Below are 23723 nucleotides of genomic sequence, written 5' to 3' on the forward strand. Positions count from 1 at the left end.
GAGGACTGGTGTGACAATGAGGTGACATAATAGCTATATTGCTTTTAACACTGTGCCTGACACAGTGAATGTGTAACAAATGTTAACCTTTCTTGTCAGCAAATTTAAAACCTCACAGCATATTCTGCACTCATTAGGCGGGGCTGTTGGAGCTGAGTCCATGCCTTTTTCTCTCTGGGTTGGGAAAGCCATGCTAGCTACATGCATTTTAGGTCTTGAACCAGCCTTACATTTAGGTCAATGTAAATTTGGCCTTTGCTGTGTTCTTAATGTCTTCTTTACATACCTAGGAAAAGTGAAGGAGAGGTGAGAAAGACAGAGTGGGAAGAACCAGTGTCTGGGTTTGTGCTAGATGCCAACCTGGCTCTTCACATCCTCTGTCTCATCCAGTCAAGCAGCCACAACACTGAGCCCCCCAGCATGTGAACAGCCTCCACAGACCAGGAGATTCTGGGTCTGAAATGCGGAGAGAGCTCCAGTCCCACCAGTGCCCCAGAGCATACCTCAGAATGTTCCTCTCTCCCTGTGGGATCCGTGGAGTCTGCCTGCTCTTCCAAGGATGCCTCAGCCTTTTAACTAAGGCCTAGGGAGGGGCCCTGAAATTACCAGGACCTGAGGAGAATCAGGATTCTCAGCGTGATTTCACACCACCCTAAGCTGCCAGGAATGCTTGCTGCTCATTATCTCTTTATTGGAGTCTCGTAGAACACATTGTAGGAAGTGCTGTAGAATTCTAGGGACATAGTGGGCACCAAGTGAATGTCAGTTATTTTAATTGTTACTAAATTTATCTCCCTAAAAGGAATTTACGATCTTACCATAATAAACTCTGCTTACGTACTCATATGGGTGAATACACCTGCCCTAAGTCCTCATCTCTACAGCAAGAGCAGAGGCCATATCTACCTCCAGGGTTATTGCCATACTCAAAAAGGTGAGGATGGTCCCAAGTCACCATGGGGAACATTGCTTCTCTGTAGGCTGTGACACTTTCCAGGGCATATAAAGCCCATGAAGAACTGAGATGTTTGCTTGGATGAGAGCATACCCACTGAAGACAGTGGAAAACAAAAAAAACCAACAGGGGTAGGAACTTGCCAATAGTGATGTCAAGGTGTATTAGTTACTAATTGCTGTGTAACAAACTATCAGCAAACCTAGCAGCCTAAAACAAACAAACAAACAAAAATGTTATTTAACAAAGACAGAGTCAGGAATAAGAAAACTGGCTTGACTGGAGAGTTCAGCTCAGGGTGTCTGATTAGGTTGCAGGAAAGATGTCAGCCAAGGTTTTAGTCATCTGAAGGCTTGACTGGGGCTGGAAGATCTGCTTCTAAGATTGCTCACTCAGACCGTTGGCAGGAAACCACAGTTTCTCAGCATGTGGGCCTCTCCACAAGAGTGCTTGAATATCTTTATCACATGGCAGCTGGCTTCATCCAAGTGAGTGTTCAAAGAGCAAGAAGGAAACTGCAATGCCTTTTATGACCTGGTCTCAGAAGTGTTCACCATGTAACATACTCAGTAGAAAAAAGTCACTAAGTCCAGTCCATACTCAAGAGAAGGGTAATTAAACTGCCTCTCTGTATCAGTCTGTTCTCACACTGCTAATAAAGACATACTTGAGATGGGGTATTTATAAAGGAAAATATTGAATTGACTCACAGTTCTACATGGCTGAGGTGGCATCACAATCATGATGGAAGATGAAGGAAGAGCCAAGTCACATATTACATGGCAGGAGGGAAGAGAGTTTGTGCAGCGGAATGCCCCTTTATAAAACCATCAGATCTCATGAGACTTATTCACTATAATGAGAATAGCACAGGAAAGACTTGCCCTCATGATTCAATTACCTGCCACTGGGTCCCTTCCATGACATACGGGAATTATGGGAGCAACAACTCAAGATGAGCTTTGGGTCGAGACACAGCCAAACTATATCATTCCATCCCTGGCTCCTTGCAAATCACATGTCCTCACATTTCAAAATCAATCATGCCTTCTGAACCGTCCCCCAAAGTCTTAACTCATTTCAGCATTAACTCAAAAGTCCACAGTCCAAAGTCTCATCTGAGCCAAGGCAAGTCTCTTCTGCCTATGAACTGTAAAATCAAAAGCAAGTTAGTTACTTCCTAAATACAATGGGAGTACAGGCATTGGGTAAATACAGCTATTCCAAACGGGAGAAATTGGCCAAAACAAAGGGGCTACAGGCCCCATGCAAGTTCAAAATCCAACAGGGCAGTCAAATCTTAAAGCTTCAAAATTACCTCCTTTGAGTCCCTGTCTCACATCCAGGTCATGCTTATGCAAGAGGTGGGTTCCCATCGTCTTTGGCAGCTCCACTGCTGTGACTTTGCAGGGTATAGCCCTTCTCCTGGCTGCTTTCATGGGCTGGCATTGAGTGCCTGTGGCTTTTCCAGGCACACAGTGTAAGCTGTCGGTGGATCTACCATTCTGGGATCTTGACGACGGTGGCCCTCTTCTCACAGCTCCACTAGACAGCGCTCCAGTGGGGACATTGTATGGGGGCTCCCATCCTACATTTCCCTTTTGCACTGCCCTAGCAGAGGTTCTCCATGAGGGCTCTGCCTGTGCAGCACACCTCTGCTTGGACATTTAGACATTTCCAAACATCCTATGGAATTTAGGCGGAGGCTCCAAACCTCAGTTCTTGACTTCTGTGCACCCACAGGCAACACCATGTGGAAGCTGCCAAGGGTTGGGATTTACACCCTCTAAAGCCATGACCCGAGCTGTAGCCTTGCCCTTTTTAACCAAGGCTGGAGTGGCTGGGATGCAAGTCACCCCAAGTCATGAGACTGCACAAAGCAGCAAGGCCCTGGGTCTGGCCCATGAAACCATTTTTCCCTCTTGGACCTCCAGGCCTGTGATGGGAGAGGCTTCTGTGAAGACCTCTGATATGCCCTGGAGACACTTTCCCCATTTTCTTGGTGAGTAACATTTGGCTCCTCTTTCCTTATGCAAATTTCTGCAGCCAGGTTCAATTTCTGTTCAGAAAATGGGTTTTTCTTTTCTATCTCATCTTCATGCTGCATATTTTCCAAACTTTCATGCTCTGCTTCGCTTTTAAACATAAGTTCCAATTCCAAACCATATATTTGTGAATACATAAAACTGAATGTTATCAGCACCCAAGTAACCTCTTCAATGCTTTGTTGCTTAGAAATTTCTTCTGTCAGATGCCCTAAATCATCTCTTTCAAGTTCAAAGTTCCACAGGTCTCTAGGTCAGGGGCAAAATGCTGCCAGTCTCTTTGGTAAAGCATAACAAGGGTCACCTTTACTTCAGTTCCCAACAAGTTCCTCATCTCCATCTGAGACCACCTCAGCCTGGACCTTATTGTCCATATCACTACCAGCATTTTGGTCAAAGCCATTCAGTGAATCTCTAGTAAGTTCTGAACTTTCCCACATCCTCCTATCTTCTTCTGAGCCCTCCAAACTGTTTCAACCTCTGCCTTTTACCCAGTTCCAAATTGCTGGGTAACAGGCAAATTGTTAAAGTGCCAAAGTGCCAATAGTGATGTCAAGGTATATTAGTTACCAATTGCTGTGTAACAAAGTATCAGCAAAGTTAGCAGCTTAAAACAAGAAAAAAATATTATTTAACAAAGACTGAGAGTCAGGAATGAGAAAACTGGCTTGGCTGGAGGGTTTGGCTCAGGGTGTCTCATTAGGTTACAGGAAAGATGTCAGCCAGGGCTTCAGTCATCTAAAGGCTTGACTGGGGCTGGAGGATCTGCATCTAAGATTGTGCATTCACAGACTCTTGGCAGGAGAAACCAGTTTCTCACCACGTGGGCCTCTCCATAGGGCTGCTTGAATGTCCTTATCACATAGCGGCTGGCTTTGTCCAGGTGAGTGATCTAAGAGCTAGGAGGAAACTGCAATGCCTTTATCATACTGCTATGTTCATCATGTAACATAGCACCCCACTCCCAGTACCAATTTACTGTATCAGTCTGTTCTCATGCTGCTCATAAAAACACAACCAAGACTGAGTAATTTATAAAGAAAAGGGGTTGAATTGACTCAGAGGTCCACATGGCTGGGGAGGCCTCACAATCATGGTGGAAGATGATGAAAGAAAAACAAAGTCATGTCTTACATGATGGCAGGCAAGAGAACTTGTGTGGGGAAATTCCCCTTTATAAAACCATCAGATCTCATGAGACTTATTCACTATCATGAGACCAGCACAAGACAGACCTGCCCCCATGATTCAATTACCTCCCACTGGGTTCCTTCCATGACACATGGGAATTATGGAAGCTGTAATTCAAGATGAAATTTGGGTGGGAACAGAGCCAAACCATATCACCTTCTTAAAGATGAAGTTTCCAAGAATGCATGGATATATTTTAAAACAGTCACACATGGTGTGTGAATTGGTGGCATTGTCTTTAGTAGTGCCAAAGTTTATTTTTCAAACGTTCAAAACTTGACTCTCATACAAACGTATAGTGAGCATGTGTCAAAGATTTACTATTTTTCATAAGTGAGGGAATCAGCAAGATTATAAAGCTAATTATCAAAAGATAGTTCAGGGAATGGAGGTTTATACCATCAGTCAATAAATAAAGGCTGAAATAGGTTGGCTAAGTTACGTTTTTAAAGACAGCTTTATGACTTGTCAGGCAATAAAAGTGCACACATTGGAGTTATCTTTTCTATCAGACAGGAATAATGTGTAGTTTATCAATGTTCTCTTAGTTCGTGGCTAATTTCACAGTCTGGGACCTAATTAGTAAGTCAAGCAAAGGGATAGGTCCAGAGAGAACTTATTGTTGGTGAGGACTGTTTGATAATGTTTTCATATGATATTGACAGTATACACAGTCATCGTTTCCATTTATTTATTTATTTATTTATTTATTTATATATTGAGGCAGAGTCTTGCTCTGTCATCCAGGCTGGAGTACAGTGGCTTAATCTTGGCTCACTGCAACATCCACCTCCCGGGTTCAAGCAATTCTCACACCTCAGCCTCCTGAGTAGCTTGGATTACAAATGTGCACCACCACCCCGGCTAATTTTTGCATTTTCAGTAGAGGTGGGGTTTCTCCACGTTGGCCAGGCTTGTCTCATTTCATCTTATTTCAACTGTCATTTCTATTTGGTCAATTTGTAATTTAATAATTTTGTACAAGGCAGTTTCTACATTAATTTTATTTTTTGAAAACTGTCTATCATATTAGTGGCATTATGAAAATCATAGATCATTTTCTGTCTTTTAAACAACTTGATATTTTATTTATTCTCACTTGTAGGACCTCTTGGTTCATATGTCTGAATACCATTTCTTTAAAATGTATGCTTTAACAATAAATTATTGATAAATAGTTATCCGTGTTATTCAAGATATAATTAAATTGTTTTTTGTGCACTGACTCTTACCTTTATTTCAGATCCATCACACAGAGTGCATGGAGGTATTTAAACTGCATTAATTATTTCACAATTACATATTATCTTATCAATTAGGTATTCAGGAAAGATCACTTACAGAATTATAGATGGCATGAGCTAGATTTTACTTTCTAAGGAAATACTCAGATACATAAGCAAAGATGTTAATACAAAGATGTTTGTCACAACATGATATTCAATAGCAAAAAAAAGAGAAAAATATATAAAAGACAAATAACAGTGGATAGATTTCAATAAATAATGTTACAGTGATACAATTAAATACTATACAGCTATTCAAGCATGTCATTATTCATATTTAGTATGGAAAGATATTTTGCTATTTTGCTACATGAAAAAATGAGGTTAGAAAAAGTATAGGTTTTGTGAATCTGTTGTATGAAAGCTGTCTATAGTTACATGTGTATGTGTGGGGAGGAAAAAGTGTTGTCATTGGTTTTCTGATGATGCGCTCACAAAAGACAAGTATTCACATTTTTCATTGTGGCTGATCTGGATTTTCAGGTTTTTCTACAATGAACATGTAGGTTGAACATTCCCTAAGCAGGAGAGTCCCACCTCCAGCATCTCCCGTAGGCCTGGCAATGGCAGGCAGGAAAGACAGAGGAAGGAAGGAGGGAGAAGGGAAGGAGTACAGGAAGGAGTGAAAAAGGTAAGGAAGAAAAGGAATGAGGGAGGAAGGGAGGAAATGGGGAGGGAAAGAAGGAAAGGAAGGGAAGAGGGAGGGATTGAGTGAATGAAAGATGGAGAGAAGGAAGAAAGGGAGAAAGGCAGGGAGGAAAGAAAGTCATGCTTCCCTTGAGCTGCCATGGACACTGACTCTTAGGGTCTGGAAGCTCCTGAGATGCAAAAGCCGAATGCTCACAAAGAGCTGGAAAGCCTCAAGGAAGTTCTTCAAAATTGCTGGAAGGAACGGTCTCCAGAAGCTTCCCTCCCCATGACAGATAATGAGGACTGGGGTGGTGTGAAATCACACTGGAAATCCTGCTCCTCCTCAGGTCCTGGCGGTTTCAGGGCCCCTCCCTAGGCCTTACTTAAAAGGCTGAGGCATCCTTGCAGGAACAAGCAGACTCCACAGTTCCTGCCAGGAGAAAGGAACACTCTGAGGTATGTTCTGGGGTGCTGGTGGGGCCAGAGCTGTCTCCTTATCCCAGACCCAGAATCTGCTCTGTGGAAGCTGTTCACATGCTAGGGGGCTTGGTGCGGCTGCTTGCTCCCCAGACCCCAGCCAACTCAGCCTCTCTCTCCATGATTTTCTGTTGTTTATTCCAAAATAGGGGAGTCTACACCCTGTGGAGCTCAAGATGGTCCTGAGTGGGGCGCTGTGCTTCCGGTGAGTGTATGAGGCCCTGGTTTGGAGGTCCTCTGGGGGAAGTGAGTTCTGGATAGACCCGTTGTCCAGTTCCAAACAGGAGGGAGGAAGGGAGGGGCTGCCATTGCAGCTGGGAAATTGTGACTAGCACCTCACTGCTCTTAGAGAAGTTTTCCCAGCCTTTTTCAAATAGGGCCAGGACTGGGGCAAGCCATCTCACAAGGGTTCCCTGATGCTGAGGGGGACAAGTGAACCACCCAGTCTAGAGCTGCAGCCAAGTCTATCCAAGGTGGGAAAGGGAGCCAGGATCCTAGCTCAGAGCTCTGCCATTGACCCCCAGCACAGCAAATTAATGTCAGCTCACCCACTCTTGTGCCCCTACTGCCCTGCTGCTCTTTGGGGATAATAATAAAACAAAACCATGACCATCAGTCAGTCTGTCCACCCACTGGCATGTACCAAGTCAGACACTCTACCATGCTCTGGGCTTTACAACAAAGGATGAGAGTGGTCCTTTCTCTCAGTCTAATAAAGCACTTCCCACAATGTGTTCTACGGGACTCTATTAGAGGAGTCCCATAGAGGCATCCAGGTGATGCTTTACACAGTAGAGCTCTCTGATCAAGTAAATGCAGGGAATTCTCCTTTCTACATCCTCTCATAAGAGAACCACAGTACGGCTCAGCATATGAGTGACTCTGAGACTTTCTGAAGTAAGGCAACTTGTTGAATCATATTTACTGATGCATCGACCCAATTTTTATACTGCATCCTTTTCCCCCATATAACGTTTGGAGAAACCCACTTTAGGATACATCTTTCTCCTTATAGGTTGTCAGGAAATCAACTGAGTTCATAGATGAGAAACAACTTTGAAAAGTACAATAAAAGAAATTTAAATTTAAAGAAACTCCTCACTTAGTAAGGAATATATGGCCAAATAGAAATACATGTATCTTGAAGAACTGAATAATCAGGCTTTAATCTGGAAGAAGCTTGGGTGTTATCCAACCCATCATCTTAGTGTAGCAATGGGGAGGCTTCGGCCCAGAGTGGGCCAGAGAGTTGTCTGCTGCGACTCAGCAGCACTGGAGGCAGAGCTGGGGCAAGAACCTAGGGCTCTGACTCACTGTGCAGCTTTTCTTCCAATAGGAGATGGGTTGGGGCAGAAAAGGTGGAATAGGGTGAAGAAGCAAACCACAGACTCCAGTGGGAGACTGTGGGGTCATCTTCCTGGTAGGGCATGAGCCCAGCAGGGCTGGGAGAGAAGACTGTGCTGTTATTTCTGGCACAGTAGGAAGAAAGAGAGACAAAATGCCTGAGATCAGGGTGTTCTCTGGACCGAAGGCATGCTGGAGTGTACACCCTCCCCCTAATGTAGTCCTTACCCCTTCCTGATGTTTCAGAATGAAGGACTCGGCATTGAAGGTTCTTTATCTGCATAATAACCAGCTTCTAGCTGGAGGGCTGCATGCAGGGAAGGTCATTAAAGGTTGGTGACGAAACATGACCCACTTTCCTTGGTCTCTATACACTCTGAGGGAAGGGGGCCTGAAGAGGGCTTAGAATAGTCATACAGAAGAGCACAGGCCTACAGAGCCCAGGCATTCAGGCAGCACAAACCAGCCTCTAAGCAAAGGCAAATAAAATACCACACCTCTCAGCAAAATGAAGACACAGGCTCTGGGGCCACCTGGAGCTTCTATGCAGAAGTGGGAATGTTTTCCAAGAGGCTTGTCTTGTCATTCCCTTACAGGTGGATTTAGGTCAAGCATTGCATTCCCTGGGAGCCAGTACCAAGCAGAGAACTAAAGTAAACTCTGTATACCTTTTTTCCCATATGGGAGTCAGTTTCTGCCTCTCCACCCTGGGTCCCCTCTGCTCTCTGAAGATCCTCAGTCACTCAGAGTGGAGGGACCCAGAGAACAGGTGGCATTTTTGGACCTCCTGCTTGCTCACTCTGCCCCACGCACTGCAACAGGTCCCTCTCTAAAATAGTTCACACCTGCCCACCTGGCGCACATTTGCTGAGCACAGATGCCAGGTAGATATTCAGCTAGGCCATATGTGTATGTGTGTGCTTACTGGTGTATGTACGTGTACATGCAGGCATATATATGCAAGCATATGTGTGCATGAATGTATCTGTGCATAACCGTGTATGTGTGAATGCAGGTATGAATGTGTGAGCATATGTGTGTATATGTATATGTGTGCATGCATGTTTCTGTGTGTGTATTTGGGTGTGCATATACGTGTCTGATGTATGTGGGTGGTGAGGGGATGTACAGAGAGGAATGAGACCCTCTTTTGCTCTCAGCAGCCTCACAGGGTGTAGAAAGTTGTCCAAGCAACTCCAAATGGGGGCTCATCAAGACAGGCTTCAGAAAAAGGCCTGAGACCCAAGGGACCTTTTTAAAGGAGGGAGTTGCATCTATTTTGGGGTATAGAGGCTTGAAGATTTGACCCTGAACTAGAGGGTGGGGTGGAGGTGGTACAATGTGCTTCCATGCCTTGATGTCCACTCTGGGCCAGTGGACTGGAGAGGCCATGTCATGACAGCTGCTGAGAGGCCTCCCTTCTGCCCAGGCTGGGAACAGGCCGTCTCACAGCAGTCCTGTGCCCCAGAGCCCAGGCCAGTGGCAGAAGGAGGGAAAGGCATCCAGGGCCCTGATCTGGCCTCCTTCCCACAGGTGAAGAGATCAGCGTGGTCCCCAGTCGGTGGCTGGATGCCAGCCTGTCCCCCATCATCCTGGGCGTCCAGGGTGGAAGCCAGTGCCTGTCATGTGGGGCGGGGCAGGAGCCAACTCTAACACTAGAGGTGAGACTTGGGGCATCCTCACTGGGGACTGAGCCACAAATGCTGAGCCCAGTGAAGCTGGGCAGCCCACAGCCCTGGTGCTGTGGGACTCCCTGGCGGGATTCTGTTGATGGCAGCTCTGCCTCCTCCCTAAAGACCCTGGCCAGCCCTCCCTCTGCCCCTGCTTCTGCCCTCACCTTTCCTGCCCTCCTCTGCTGGCAGCCAGTGAACATCATGGAACTCTATCTTGGTGCCAAGGAATCCAAGAGCTTCACCTTCTACCGGCGGGACATGGGGCTCACCTCCAGCTTCGAGTCGGCCGCCTACCCGGGCTGGTTCCTGTGCACGGTGCCTGAAGCTGATCAGCCTGTCAGACTTACCCAGCTTCCCGACAATGCCGGCTGGAATGCCCCCATCACAGACTTCTACTTCCAGCAGTGTGACTAGGGCAATATGCCCCCAGAACTCCCTGGGCAGACCAGCTCGGTTGAGGGGTGAGTGGAGGAGACCCATGGCGGACGATCACTCTCTCTGCTCTCAGGACCCCCACCTCTGACTTACTGGGCACCTGGCCACCTTCTCTTCTGGTTCCCAGTTTGGGTAAATTCTGAGATTTGGAGCTCAGCCCCTGGTCCTCCCCTGCTGGATAGTGCTGCTGCTGTGGAACCTTGTAAAAACCATGTGTGGTAAACTGGGAATAATATGAAAATATTTCTATGGGGGTTGGGTGGAGGAGTGGTGGGAATCATTCCTGCTTAATGGTAACTGACCAGTGTTACCCTGAGCCCCACAGGCCAACCCGTCCCCAGTTGAGCCTTACAGGGTCAGTAGCTCTCCACCTGAAGTCCTGTCACTCACCATTGTGCAGGAGAGGGAGGTGGTCATAGAGTTAGGGATCCATGACCCTCGGCCCAGCCCCACCCCCTTCCCTTTAATCCTGACAGTGTCGTATGCTACCTTTTCTATCTCTACCCTCATCCTCTTGCTGTGGGCCTGAGGAGGTGGTGATGTCAGAGGAAATGGCTCGAGCTCAGAAGACAAAAAATAAGCAGGGCATGCCGATCCTTTTTTAAAAACCCAAGATACAATCAAAATCCCAGATGCTGGTCTCTATTCCCATGAAAAAGTGCTTGTGACATACTGAGAAGAGCAACTTACAAAGTGGCATATATTGCAATTTATTTTAATTTAAAAATACCTATTTATATATTGCTTCATAGAAAAAAGGTCTGGAAGAGTTTACTTCAATTGCAGCAATGTCAGGGTGGTGGCAGTATAAGTGATTTTTCTTTTAATTCTTTTAATTTATCTGTATTTCCTAATTTTTCTACGATGAAGATCAATTGCTTGTATAATAACAAGAAAAGAAATTAATCTTGAGGTAACCAGAGTAGACATCATCTCTGATTGCCCTCAGCCTCCACTTCCCCAGAGTTAAATTCAAACTGAATTGAGCTCTGCTGCTCTGGTTTGTTGTAGTAGCGATCAGGAAACAGATCTCAGCAAAGCCACTGAGGAGGAGGCTGTGATGAGTTTGTGTGGCTGGAATCTCCTGGGTAAGGAAGTTAAGGAACAAAAATCATCTGGTAATTCTTTCCTAGAAGGATCACAGACCCTGGGATTGCAAGGCTTGGGATCCAGTCTCTAAGAAGACTGCTGTACTGATTGAAGAGTGTCCCCTGCAAATTCACATCCTTCTTGGAATCTCAGTCTGTGAGCTTATTTGGAGATAAAGTCTCTGCAGATGCAGTTAGTTAAGATGAGGTCATGCTGGATGAAGGTAAACCTAAATTCAATATGACTGGTATCCTTGTATGAAAAGGAGAGGACACAGAGACACAGAGGAGATGCAGGGAAGAAGACTATGTAAAGACGAAGGCAGAGATCGGAGTTATGCGGCCACAAGCCAAGAAACACCAAGGATTGTGACAACCATCAGAAGCTTGAAAGACGCAAAGAAGAACTCTTCCTTAGAGCTTTTAGAGGGATCACGGCTCTGCTGAAACCTTAATCTCAGACTTCTAGCCTCCTGAATGAAGAAAGAATAAATTTCGACTGTTTTAAGCCACCAAGGATAATTGGTTATGGCAGCTCTCGAAAACAAATACAGCTGCTAAAATGGTCCCTGTCTCCTCGTGTTCACATTCTGTGTGTATCCCCTCCCACAATGTACCAGAGTTGTCTTTGTGACTAATAGAATATGGCAGAAGTGCTGGCCTGCCACTTCCAAGATTAGGTTATAAAAGACATTGCAGCTTCTACTTGAGCTCTCTCTCTCTGCCACCCACTGCCCCCCAATCTATCTTGGCTCACTCGCTCTGGGGGAAGCTAGCTGCCATGCTATGAGCAGGCCTGTAAAGAGACTTATGTGGTAAAAAATGAAGTCTCCTGCCCACAGCCACATGAGTGAACCTAGAAGCAGAGATTCTGTGAGATAATCAAAGTTTGTTGTTTTAAGTTGCTCAGTTTTGGTCTAATGTGTTATGCAGCAATAGATAACTAATATGCAGAGAAAGAGAAACAAATGCATTCGTTTTATTATTGCAATTTTTTCCAATACTTTTTATTTTCTTTCTCACAATGAACAACTGTCCTTCATTCACCCAAATATTCTATTTAAAAGCTAATAATACAACATTTGTTGAATCACCTGATTCTGCAAGGTTGAGATCCTCTAGTCTTATGTGCCAGGAATCGACTCCAGTGTCCCCACCCAAACCCTGGGGAATGGGAGCAGAAGCCAGAGGAGGAGCCCATATCTGAGCCCCAGGTATTCCACCTGCACCTCACCTGTCGGACCAGCTTGGTAGGTTGAGAGTCCACTGAGGCTCTGGCAAGGAGGTGGCTGGGACAGACGGGGCTGCCTCTATGGGCCTGGCCAGCTCCAGCCCAGATTCAACTGAAGTCTTCAGGCAACAGGCAGCACAGCTCCTACCCCAGGCCTCTCAGGGCTGCCAAGAACATGAGCTCCAGATGCCAGGCTGTGTTTCAGACCCTGTTCACACTCTGTTTGTCCATGGGCCCAGAACTTGTGTTGTTCTGCTTTTGGGTCCTCCATCCATCCTCTCTGCCTAGATAAATCTCTCATCTTTCAATACCCTGCTAAGATGTCACCTCCTCCAAGAAGCTTTTACTGAGTTGAGACCGCCCCAGCTCTCTGATCTGGCAGTGTTTTGTGCGCACCTCCCTGCACTGTAGTACCTTAACTTGGAGTCTGTGGCCCCTGGGATGACCTTAAGGTTAGGGACATATAAGTTCGTCTCTCAGCACCTTGCATAATGCTTGGCACATAATGGAAACACAATGAGTATATAATGTGGAAACTATTTCTCCACCCTGGAATATTCTCTCCCTCTCCTCCACCCATCTAAACAGGCCCACCCTTAAGGGAGCAGCTTAAATTCCACCTCATTCTTGAAGGTTTCTCCAGCCTGAATTTGTTGCTTTCTCATTTGTAGAATGACAGAACTCAGAAGAGCTTTAGCCAGGATGAGCCGATACAAGTCAGTAGTAAAAGGAGGAATATAAAATTCCTCCTTCAGGAATGTACAGGCTGGACATCATGACCATACAAATGAAAAAGAGTTAGTGGCTTTGGATTTCTGTAATTTTGTTATAAATCACTGGTCTGAACCTGTATTTACAGAGATGCAATACTCACATCATGCGGGATTTGTACAATTGCAGACACTGAGGAGCAGAGAATGTTCCAAGGTCAGGCTGTAGGGAAGAGGCTACAACGTGGGAGGTATTATCCTGAAAAAAGCAATGCACAGGGAGCCCTCTTCAAGCACTTAAAGGCTTGCCAAGTAGAAGAATATGCTTGTTCTGTGTAATTTAAGAACACACAAGCAGAACCAATGGGTGCAAATTATGTGGAGGCTGTTTTTCCTATATGACCCCCATATTTTAACCACAAAGACCACAAACATTGGTAGTGCTTCTTCAAGAGGTTGTGTGGTCCCTGACCCTGGAGGTGTTGAGGCAGAGCCTAATTAACCAATTTCTCAGGGATGCCATAGCACAGATTTCTCCAATTGAAGGGAGACTATGATTGCACGTCTATGAGATGGAGTTTCACTCTGTCGCCAAGGCTGGAGTACAGTGGTGAGATCTTGGCCCACTGCAACCTCTGCCTCCCAGGTTCAAGTGATTCTCCTGCCTCAGCCTCCTGAGTAGCTGGGCCTATGGGTGTATGCCACCATGTCTGGCTAATTTTTGTATTTTTAGTAGACACGAGGTTTCACCATGTTGGCCAGGCTGGTCTTGAACTCCTGACCTCAAGTGATCTGCCTGCCTTGGCCTCCCAAAGTGTTGGGATACACACATGAGCCACTACGCCCAGCCTAAAGTCCTTTCAATTTTAAGATTTTTTTTTGCCCAAGGAGCTTCTCTGACACTATTGTTTTCAACATGCCCTTAGCCCACAGCGTAGAGAGTCTGGTCTTCTTAATTATCCTTTCAAGTGTTTATGACTTAGTTCCTCAGCTAGACTGTAAAACTACTTAACAACAGGGACTGTGTATTGAATGCCTTTGTCACACAGCAGTGTATATGCTGGGTAAACACTCATTGGTTGCCTGACATAGTAACTCATGCTTTAATTCTTCCCATAGAAGGGTGAGAGATTGGGAGAGTGGAAGAAGAATGATTACTGGCCTCAGAAAACAGAAATCTGGTCCCATTTCTGCCCATCTTTTCTCATTTCTCATCCTGTAGGTATCTGAGTCTTAGACCCACCTATCCCACTTCCTCAAGAAGTCCTTGGTGGAACTTTGAAAATGACCAAAGAGGAAGAATTACAATAAGGTTGTTAGTTTCCAGAGAACATTACACCTAAGCTTCTCCACCTTTGTGATGGATGGATAGATGGATGGATGGATGGATGGATGGATGGATGGATGGATGGATGGATGGATGGATGGATGGATGGATGGACAGAAGGACAGAAGGGTGGTTGGATGGATGAATGGATGGGCAAATGGGTGGATGGATGGATGGATGAATGATGGATGGATGGAAGAATGGACAGATGGGCAGATAGATGAACAGATGGGTGGCTGGGTGGGTAGATGGATGGATGAATTGAGTCAAGTAATGTCAATTAGAGACCTGAGTGTTCTTTCCTGTGTGCTCTGCTCACACTGTCATATTTCCCATGGCACATGATGGCTGCTCAGTCTCAAGGTGAATCTGAGGTCAGTATCTTTGCAGTTGGGTTTCCTTAGATGCTCTGTCCCATCAAGATGGTACCAACTAATTAAACTCACTGAAAAGCAGAGACTCCCTTCTCATCTTTCCAAACAGAGCCACACTCACAGTGCTATCAGCCCCTTCTCTTACTCTGGCTGTCTGGCCACAGCCTGCATTCAGGCATCAGAGTTCATTCTGTCCTTGGGTTTGCCAGACATACTCTCTTGCATTCACCAGCTCTTCAAGCCTGGGATGGAGCCTCATGGGGCACCAAAGGTGTCTGACCCCCAGCACTGTTTATCTGGCTGCAAACCCACTAATAACATAGTCAATGACAGTAGGTACAGAGCAGGGGCCCCATACCTTGTTTCTGCCAAGGCTTTATGGATGACTCTCTCCCCCTTCAACAAATGCTCATTAATATTCCCACCGTCTTATTATTCATACTGTATCAAAGACGTTGTGAAATCCCTAGGCTCTTCTTCCTTCATGTCCTGCAGCCAATTATAGAGATTGGTGCAGGCCTGACCCACCCTTACCAGAGAATATAAACACAGTGCAATGCACTGGAGAAATCAGTTGGAGTCTCCAGGGATAAGGGTTCCAGGCACCCAGGATCTGCAGGTCAGTGATGGACAGGCAGTATTCTCTCTCTCTTTTCTTTCTTTTCTGCTCTCTCCTGTCAATATCTCTGATAGGCCCTCTATCCCTTCACTCTTCCTGGCAAGCTGTCTAGGTAACAAGATATTCCCCTCATAGAACATGGTGGGACATCAAAAACATTTAGGAGCACATAAAGGGATTTGAGGAGAAGGAATAGGTTAAGCCAAATCAAGATTTTTTAACTACTTAGAACTACTGACTTTAGAAAGTAATCTCAAAAGAAACCATCTGGGCCAGTGGTATTCAAACTGTGTTTGGTGGAAGCTTAAGAGTTGTGTTTTTTTTTATTATTATTATTTTTTAAATTTTTATTTATTTATTTATTTTTTGCTCCTTTGGAGCTCCTCAGTGTCTTCTTTGTAGGCAAGAGAAATACCAGCTGGTCTCCACTGCTTCCTGTGTCAGCAAAGCAGGTGCCCTTCATCCATTATACAATCATTAGAATTCTGCATAAAATTGTATTGTGAAACTTAAAACAGTTTTGAAAGATAGCTTACTCAATCTTTCCATCCAATGATAATAAGTTGAAGGCCCAGGGATAAAAGGTGGCAAGATAAATTGGTAGCAGAGCTAGGTCTAGGACTCAGCCTTTCCAGTCAAAGTCTGCTGTGTGTGTTTCTATGTCCTGGCCATAAGGACCAGGGTATTTCAATTAGGGTGGTTGGAGAGAGCTTCAAGTGAGCTGTAAGCCATGCTTCATGACTTCAATATCTTATTAACTTTTATAAGGGAAACAAATGTCTTTATGTACAACAATAAATAATACAGTAAAATTTAATAGGAGCTCAGAGTAGAGTTACAATAGTAAAGGAAAGATTCATTAAACTCTGACTCATGGAATTATAAATAGTTTGGCCTAGAAAGAACCTTCAAAACCATGTAATCTAATCCCATGAATTTGGCCTAGAAAGAACCTTCATAACCCCATAATCTAATCCCATTAATTTATAGATGCTGAAACTGAGGGTTGGAGGTTAAAAGACATAACCCCATATGTCTAAGCTGTAACTCTGCACTGGTAATTAATTTGATAGAACTAGATACTGAACCCATCTATATTGATACCATCTCCAGTGATCTTAATATCAAAATATCTGAATGGATGACAATGAGAGGGGGTGACTTTTGAGGCAGGGAGAACAATGGGACACCTGTGAGTATCTCCACTGAGAAGATAAGAAAGGAATTATGTTGCCAGGAGGCATGGTTTGGTGTCCATGGAGAAGTGAGATGTTATCACACAAGAAAATCAGAGTCAAATGGTAGCAAAATAGTCAATCACTGTGGATTCTAGAGCTGGGCAGGGATGTGGTGAAAAAAGCCTCTAGAACGTGGGTCCAGATTCCTCACATAGGTTGGAATGAATGAAAGGTAGAAAAACCAGGAATACAAGTACAGTAGTAATGGCGATTAAGAACACAAAGTTGTATTTTAAAGAAAGAACCTATAGGGACTTGGTAAGTTAGACATGAGTCAGGAGAAGTTGGAGATGTTGTCAATGAGTCTCAGGTTTTGAATATCACTGGTGAGAGGAATATTATGACAATGAGACAAATGAAATTGGGAGGAATGTGTGGGCTGGGAGAAGATAATTAACTTAATCTTAAATATATGTGTTTGGATGTCAGCAGGATGTCCAAAGTGAGCTGTCCTGTAGGCTGCAGGAGGTAAAGTGGGATGTGCAGTCTGCATTTGGGAGGCATTAGCCCAAGATGATCATTGCAGCTGTAGAAGTCAATGAATTGCAGGTTCATATGATATGAAATAGAAGTGCTTAGGACCTTGTTAGCCTTAGGAGTGGTCCCAGAAGGAGGTAAAATCTACAATGGGAGAAAGAGGTGTGAAGGGAGTCATTCAATGTCAAGGGTTCCAAGGAGGCAATGACCAAATATCAAAGGAATCAAAAGAATCTTTGGATCTAGCTCCACAGAAGTTAATATTGGTCTTGGAGAGAACATCCCACATAGATACTGTGCAGGAGAATGAGGGGAGGATAGGACAGTGTGCTGTGCAAAAGAACATTGGGAAAGCCCAAGTTTAGTTGGTAGCGGTGCTTGAGCCAGGACAGGTGAATTGAGGAGGTCTGAGAGCCAGATGCCATGTCCAGGGAGAAATGAGAGGAAGAAAAGAGGGATACAGACTGAAGTTCAGTGAAAAGTCATTTGAGGACAATAGGGAGGGGAAGCTTTGGGGATGAGGCATGTGGCACATTGGGAAGGACTTGACACACAGCAGAGGCTCAGCACCAAGACCCAAGCTCTCTAATGTACCAGACACTAGCTTCCTACTCCTACTCAATTCATCACAATCTATCAGAACCCAGGCAGAGGGAGCTGAATAGGGGAGCCTTTGGGAGAGACACTGTACATTTTGACTGTGCCAGAATGGGAGGTTTCTAGGGCCCATGGGATCCAGCTGGACTGGACCAGCACTGAATTTCTTCCAACTCTTTGAGCTGACACTGACCCAGAGTGGGAGTCATCAGCTTGCTGTCCAGCTTCACCCAGGGCCCTCCACTTAGTCTGCCCCACTTAGATCTGGGCACAGCTACCACATTGCCCACTGTCCTACTGCCACAACCAAAGAAGCCCCAGTGGTTTGGCCAAGGGAAGCCCATCACCAAGTGGGCTTACATTGAGACCATGATGCTGTTGAGTTATCTGTATTAGGGGACTGTCTGGTCCTTTAGGACTCAAAGTGCTGGCCAGGAGGAACCAGCAGCATTTGACATCACCTGGTTGCATATTTGAAATGTACAGTCTCAGGTCCCAAACCAGGTCTGAAAAATCAGAATCTGTATTTTAACAAGAAAGGCTGCAGGTGGTTTATATATGTATTAATGAGTGTGAAGAATGAAAGTACACCAGTTCCCAAGCAGCCTGGCTGATTGCTGGAATCACTCCAAGTCCTACTGAATTAGAACCTTCAGCCCAGGAAATAGTAATTATAGAGTCCCCCAGGTGATGCAGATGGGCAGGTACATTTAGGAGCAAATGACTTTAACTGAACACTTCATTAAAAAAATGTTGAAACTTACTTGATGCTACAAAGGAAATTTATGTTCATTACAGGAAAATTGTTGATATGTTTAAAAGATTACTCATGAAGCCATAGGTAAGTGGTGCAACAACACGAGTAACGTTTCTATATATGTGTCTCTCTCTATGTGTGGATTTAAACAGAATTATAATGTACACTTGATTTATAATCTGCATTTTTCACCTAATGTATTTTGAAAAATTTTAGGTGATAAAACAGACTTCTACAATATCTTTAACAAACACATACATCCTTATTTATTGAAGTTTACCATAATTTCTTAGCCAATTATCTGTTACTGAAAATTTAGATTTTTTTAACTTCTCACTACTGTAAAAAATTATGCAGTGAACATTTTTGTAAGTAAACATTTGGGCAATCCATTATTTTCCCTAAGAGTAAGGGAAACACATGCAATCACAAAGTATGCAGAATGCTTTAAGACTTTGATTCACAGTGCCAACATCCCTCCAGAATTTGCACTTGTCAGTCCCTATTATCCTTCACTCTAAGTCTCAAAGTCATACCCCAAGGCCTGGGGACAGAAAATGACTTGTCCAAAGTGACAGTGGCAGACCCAGTACTAAAAGCCACCTTGGCTATAGTCCTGTTTCTGGAACTCGAGTGCTGAGGTGGTTGGAAGCCGTGCCCTCAGCACCCACCTGTTCCTCCTCACCTGCCCCTGCAAGGTCCCCCAGTATCAATCTATTCCTCCCTGATCCCTATTACTTTCTTCCACCTGCCTTCTTCCTTTCTCTTCTCTCATTTTCTGCTTTCTTATATTTTTTCTTCTCTATTCCCTTCTTATTTGGTGAGAATCAGATCTACTCAGTAAACCTCAGCCCTAGTCATACTTGCATTACTTTCCTGAGCTAATTTCTAGCTTCTGATTAGCTCTGGGTTTAATTCCATGCTAAATTCTGGACTGGCCTTTCCAATGGGTGATCACTTTAGGGAAGAGCTCTAGGACAGGATAACCCATCGGGAAGGAGCAGAGTCATGTGAAGCTGTGTGGCCTGGCATGTATACAGGGCCACTATCTTCACTTCAGATTGTTCGCCCTCAAAAACACAAGTGCCATTTTCCATCTGGAACAGAATGGGGGAGTTTGGATGGGCTGTTTTCAGCAGTCTTGGCCAAGCATTTCTAGTCGCTAGGAATGATGCTTTCCAACTCTCTGCGGGGACCCCAGCAGCCTCACTGCCGCTGGAGACCCCTTCTAGTTGTGCTCTCTTCTTTCACTCCTAACCCTTGACTAGTTATAGGGGCGGGGGTGTGTTGCCCTGTTGGCCCAAAGGGCAGTGGGACTGGGCTTGAGCTGGGCTTATCCTCCAACTGTGAGGGAGGCTACAGCACACTCCACCCCACTCTCAGGGCTGGGAAGTGTTGTGGCTCAACTATTTGGGGAATCTGTTTTCCGGTTTCTCAGAACCAGCGCAAGCACACACGTTCCAGGCTCACACCCCCGGTGGCTGGACTTGCTCCCGGATAGCCTCAGTCAGGAAGAAGCAGAGCTGCCTGGAGCCTGGGGGGTTGATGGAAGCCTTGGTGGATTCTGGCAGGCCAATTTTAGGTGAATGACCTGGGGTACCTGTGCAGCCTGTGGCTGAGTGGTTCTGAGCCCCAGCATGTCTGCCCCTGGCTTCACCCAGTCTCCTTTTGTAACTGCCCTTCTCTCCTCCCCATCAGCGAGGACCAGACACCACTGATTGCAGGAATGTGTTCTCTCCCCATGGCAAGATACTACATGTAAGTTGTCCTGGCATGTCCCTGCTTTCCCAACCAGGGGGTCTGGGAATCACTTGGGAAGAGGAAAGGAATGCTGAGTCAGAGGATGAGGCTCCTTCTCACCTTAGAAATTGCAAGTGCCCCATAATTAAGCTTCATCATCACCACAGTAGCAACAGCTCTTTCCTGAATGTCGGCAAGATGCCAGCCAATCTACTGCCTCATCTCTGTCCCAAAAAGTCTATAAGGGAGTGTTATTAACCCCAGTTTACAGATCTGGAAGCTGAGGCTTAAAGAGGGTAAATAACTTCCCCCATGTCACACAGCTACCAAAAAGCAGAGTCAGGAATCAGACTTCATGTCCTCTGTGCCGCTCCATCCGCCTTTCTGAAATCTCAGAAACAGTTCTGAATCTCAATGACAGCATCTTGATGGTGGTCCCTGTGGCCTTTACTCTCAATTTGGGCTTCTAACACTTACTTACATTTCATCTCGTTTGAGATTTGCATCCTTCCTTATATGTTACTACTTTGTTGTCTGTGATTTTGTCATAAGCTCCTTTGAGGAAGGAGGTGAGGCATAAGAAAAACAAAGTAGGACTCTGGGATGCATTTTCTCTGCTCCTCCCATGGACCCTGTAATGTCCAGGGTTGTGTCCTGGACAAGGTGGGTGGGGAGCAGTCCTGGTCTCAAGGAGATGACAGCCTGGCTGCGAAGCAAGACACATACATAGGAAGCGCACAAATGACAAAACAGATGTCAGCACTTCAGGACAACTAACCTGGGTTCTGGTCTCCAAACAGAATGCTGCTGGCATGTGAGTTGTCACATCTGGGTTGTCAAGGTGGGAGGGGAAATGCCAGTTAGCAAGCCCAGGATCTTTTTGGAAGTTTATTTTTATTGTGCAAGTGAACCTGCTTTAAACACGTACAGTCATTAGCTAAGGGTATTATCATGAGCTGCTATTGAGATAGAAAAATCTCCTGAAGGTGGTGGAATTGGTCCAGAGGTTCCGCCCTAAAAGGTTAATGAGAGCGCTCCAGCCCTGACAGCAGCTGACAGGCATCTTTGAAATCAGCCAGGTGACTGAGTTAATAACCTGCACGACTTTAAAGTCTTTAAAATATCTGAAAAGCAACTCACACTTCGGTATACACTCAATTAATCCCTGTACTAAAGAGAATAAACATTTATAAACAATTAAGGAAGGCCCAAAAAATTTAAGATAAGGTTCACCATATCCTAAAGTCGTCTGAGCCTCACTAAGAAATTTCTCAGGAAGCCAGAAACATTTTCTCTACCCCTCTGTCAGAGGGCATTGGCTCTCCATTCTCCTCTGAAGGCCTCCCCAAGCCATGACAAGGCAGGAAGCACAGCCTCGGAAAAGCACGAACACAGGAGACCTTCCTTGCTTTAAAGATGGCCTGGCCTTTACCTGCTCTTGGGAGTGATCGTTCCCCTCTTACCACCGGTGAAGGAGAGAAAATCTTCCAAATGCTCAAGTTGGTGATTCAGAGCATGGAGGTGGCAGGGCTTGGGGGCCAGTGGTGCATAAAGGGAGTGGGCCATCAGCACTGTCATACTGTTTCAGAATTAAATATGCAGACCAGAAGGCTCTATACACGAGAGATGGCCAGCTCCTAGTGGGAGATCCTGTTGCAGACAACTGCTGTGCAGGTGAGGGAGCTTCTGGGGCCTCCACCCCATGCTCCATCTGTCATAGGCCCTCCCTTCTCTTCTTCCCTTTCCTCTCCAGCAGAGGGTCAGCAGCTAGCTACCCCCAGTGACAGTGAGAAGGGCCAGAGAGCAGCTGTGGCCTCTAATAGTTAGGGGGCATGACTGCTGCAGACGTCCTGGCTCACCCTCCAGTCTGCATGCAGGGTCAGGCCAGGTGTGCCCATGCTCAGTTTCTTCCTGCCTGAGCCTTTACCTGCAAAGAGCCTGCAACTTGGGGATCCCTTGTCCCTTGACTCTTCTCTCTCTTCCCTCCTAGAGAAGATCTGCATACTTCCTAACAGAGGCCTGGACCGCACCAAGGTCCCCATCTTCCTGGGGATCCAGGGAGGGAGCCGCTGCCTGGCATGTGCGGAGACAGGAGAGGGGCCTTCCCTACAGCTGGAGGTGAGAAGCCTCTCCCCATTCTAGGGGACACTGCAGACCTGGCCTGGCCACTGGGATGCTCTGGCATCTTTGTGCCTATCTGTGGATTCCCAGCCAGGTCCACATGTCCTCCTCCCTCAGGTTTCCACCATCTCTCTCTGCACCTAGCACCAAGAGTCTTGCCCTCTAGAATCTGCAGAAGGCAGTCCCTTGGGTAAAACCCAGCCCTGTCAGGTCCTTCTTTGACCAAGCCCCAGAAGCCTCCAGGGCTAACACCTCCATCAGCACCCTCATTCTGCAGCCATCCATCTTGCCCCCACAGGACGTGAACATTGAGGAACTGTACAAAGGTGGTGAAGAGGCCACACGCTTCACCTTCTTCCAGAGCAGCTCAGGCTCCGCCTTCAGGCTCGAGGCTGCTGCCTGGCCTGGCTGGTTCCTGTGTGGCCCGGCAGAGCCCCAGCAGCCAGTACAGCTCACCAAGGAGAGTGAGCCCTCGGCCCGTACTGAGTTCTACTTTGAACAGAGCCGGTAGGGAGACAGGAGGCTGTGTTTCAGCCTGGTGCCCACAAATCAAGCTCATTCTGCTCAGGGTCTATGGTAGGCAGAATAATGTCCCCCCAAATATGTCCACATCCTAATCCCAAGATCTGTGCATATGTTACCATACATGGCCAAAGGGGTTTTGCAAATGTGATTATGTTAAGGATCTTGAGATGAAGAGACAATCCTGGGTTATCCTGGTGGTCTCAGTATAATCGCAAGGGTCTTTGTGAGATGGAGTCAGGAAGGGAGAGTCAGAGAGAGACTGGAAGATACCATTCTTCTAATTTTGAAGATTGAGTCAGGTTTGAGCCAACAAATGCAGGGGTTTTTAGAATGTGGACAAGCCAAGGTAAAGGGTTCTCCTCTAGAGGCTCCAGAAGTACCACAGCTCTGCTGACACCCGGATTTCAGCTCAGCAACACCCATTTCAGACTTCTGACCTCCACAACTCTAAAATAATAAACTTGCATTATTGTAAACCACTAAGTTTGTGGTAATTTGTTACAGCAGCCATAGAAAACTACTACAGAGCCTCATTCGACCCTGTGTCCAGTGTTTGATGCAAGAGGCTTGGTGAGTTCTGAGAAGACTACCTGCAGCTTCTTCTCCAGTCCGTCTGCTATGGAGCCTCTAGAAACAACGGAGAAGCCCCAGGCAGAACTCAGTGTCCTCTGCGCAGGGACAAAGCCTTGGGCTGCTTACAATTTAAATTCTAGCTCAAGTCTTGTGATTTTCTACTAGATACTTCACAGTGAATCTATAATTCCGTTGTTGACTGTTGGTACTGTCTGCTATCTGCCAGTTGCTTTGAGTGTGCGAAGCAAGGAGTAGCAAGGACCAGGCAATGTGTGTGTCCTGGATGTGTTGAGCTGAAGGTTACAGTGGA

At 45.7% G+C, this 23723-nt stretch overlaps 2 protein-coding genes across 2 annotated transcripts; both read left to right on the plus strand.

The window, feature by feature from the left end:
• Nucleotides 1-6527: 6527 nt before the first annotated feature.
• On the plus strand, nt 6528-12720 carry IL36RN (interleukin 36 receptor antagonist). Its single transcript, XM_011959479.1, has 6 exons — nt 6528-6563; nt 6734-6789; nt 8175-8260; nt 9462-9589; nt 9791-10062; nt 12260-12720. Exons 2-5 carry the CDS (start codon nt 6761-6763, stop codon nt 10013-10015), a joined length of 468 nt encoding a protein of 155 aa, XP_011814869.1. The 5' UTR covers nt 6528-6563; nt 6734-6760; the 3' UTR covers nt 10016-10062; nt 12260-12720.
• Nucleotides 12721-15338: 2618 nt separating this feature from the next.
• On the plus strand, nt 15339-23316 carry IL1F10 (interleukin 1 family, member 10 (theta)). Its single transcript, XM_011959481.1, has 5 exons — nt 15339-15385; nt 20153-20212; nt 21783-21868; nt 22185-22312; nt 22614-23316. The coding sequence occupies exons 2-5, from the start codon at nt 20181-20183 to the stop codon at nt 22824-22826; spliced, it is 459 nt and encodes a 152-aa protein (XP_011814871.1). The 5' UTR covers nt 15339-15385; nt 20153-20180; the 3' UTR covers nt 22827-23316.
• The last annotated feature ends 407 nt before the right edge of the window (nt 23317-23723 follow it).

The sequence above is a fragment of the Colobus angolensis genome, unplaced genomic scaffold (assembly GCF_000951035.1).
Source record: "Colobus angolensis palliatus isolate OR3802 unplaced genomic scaffold, Cang.pa_1.0 Scaffold498, whole genome shotgun sequence".
NCBI lineage: Eukaryota > Metazoa > Chordata > Mammalia > Primates > Cercopithecidae > Colobus > Colobus angolensis.

Bases quoted from the DNA above. Each gene is read 5' to 3' on its own strand.
- IL36RN (XM_011959479.1), top strand. From the start codon at position 6,761: ATGGTCCTGAGTGGGGCGCTGTGCTTCCG. The intron at 6,790-8,174 runs GTGAGTGTATGA...CTGATGTTTCAG, and splicing joins AGTGGGGCGCTGTGCTTCCG to AATGAAGGACTCGGCATTGA. The intron at 8,261-9,461 runs GTTGGTGACGAA...TCCTTCCCACAG, and splicing joins TGCAGGGAAGGTCATTAAAG to GTGAAGAGATCAGCGTGGTC.
- IL1F10 (XM_011959481.1), top strand. From the start codon at position 20,181: ATGTGTTCTCTCCCCATGGCAAGATACTACAT. The intron at 20,213-21,782 runs GTAAGTTGTCCT...ATACTGTTTCAG, and splicing joins CCCATGGCAAGATACTACAT to AATTAAATATGCAGACCAGA. The intron at 22,313-22,613 runs GTGAGAAGCCTC...TTGCCCCCACAG, and splicing joins GGCCTTCCCTACAGCTGGAG to GACGTGAACATTGAGGAACT.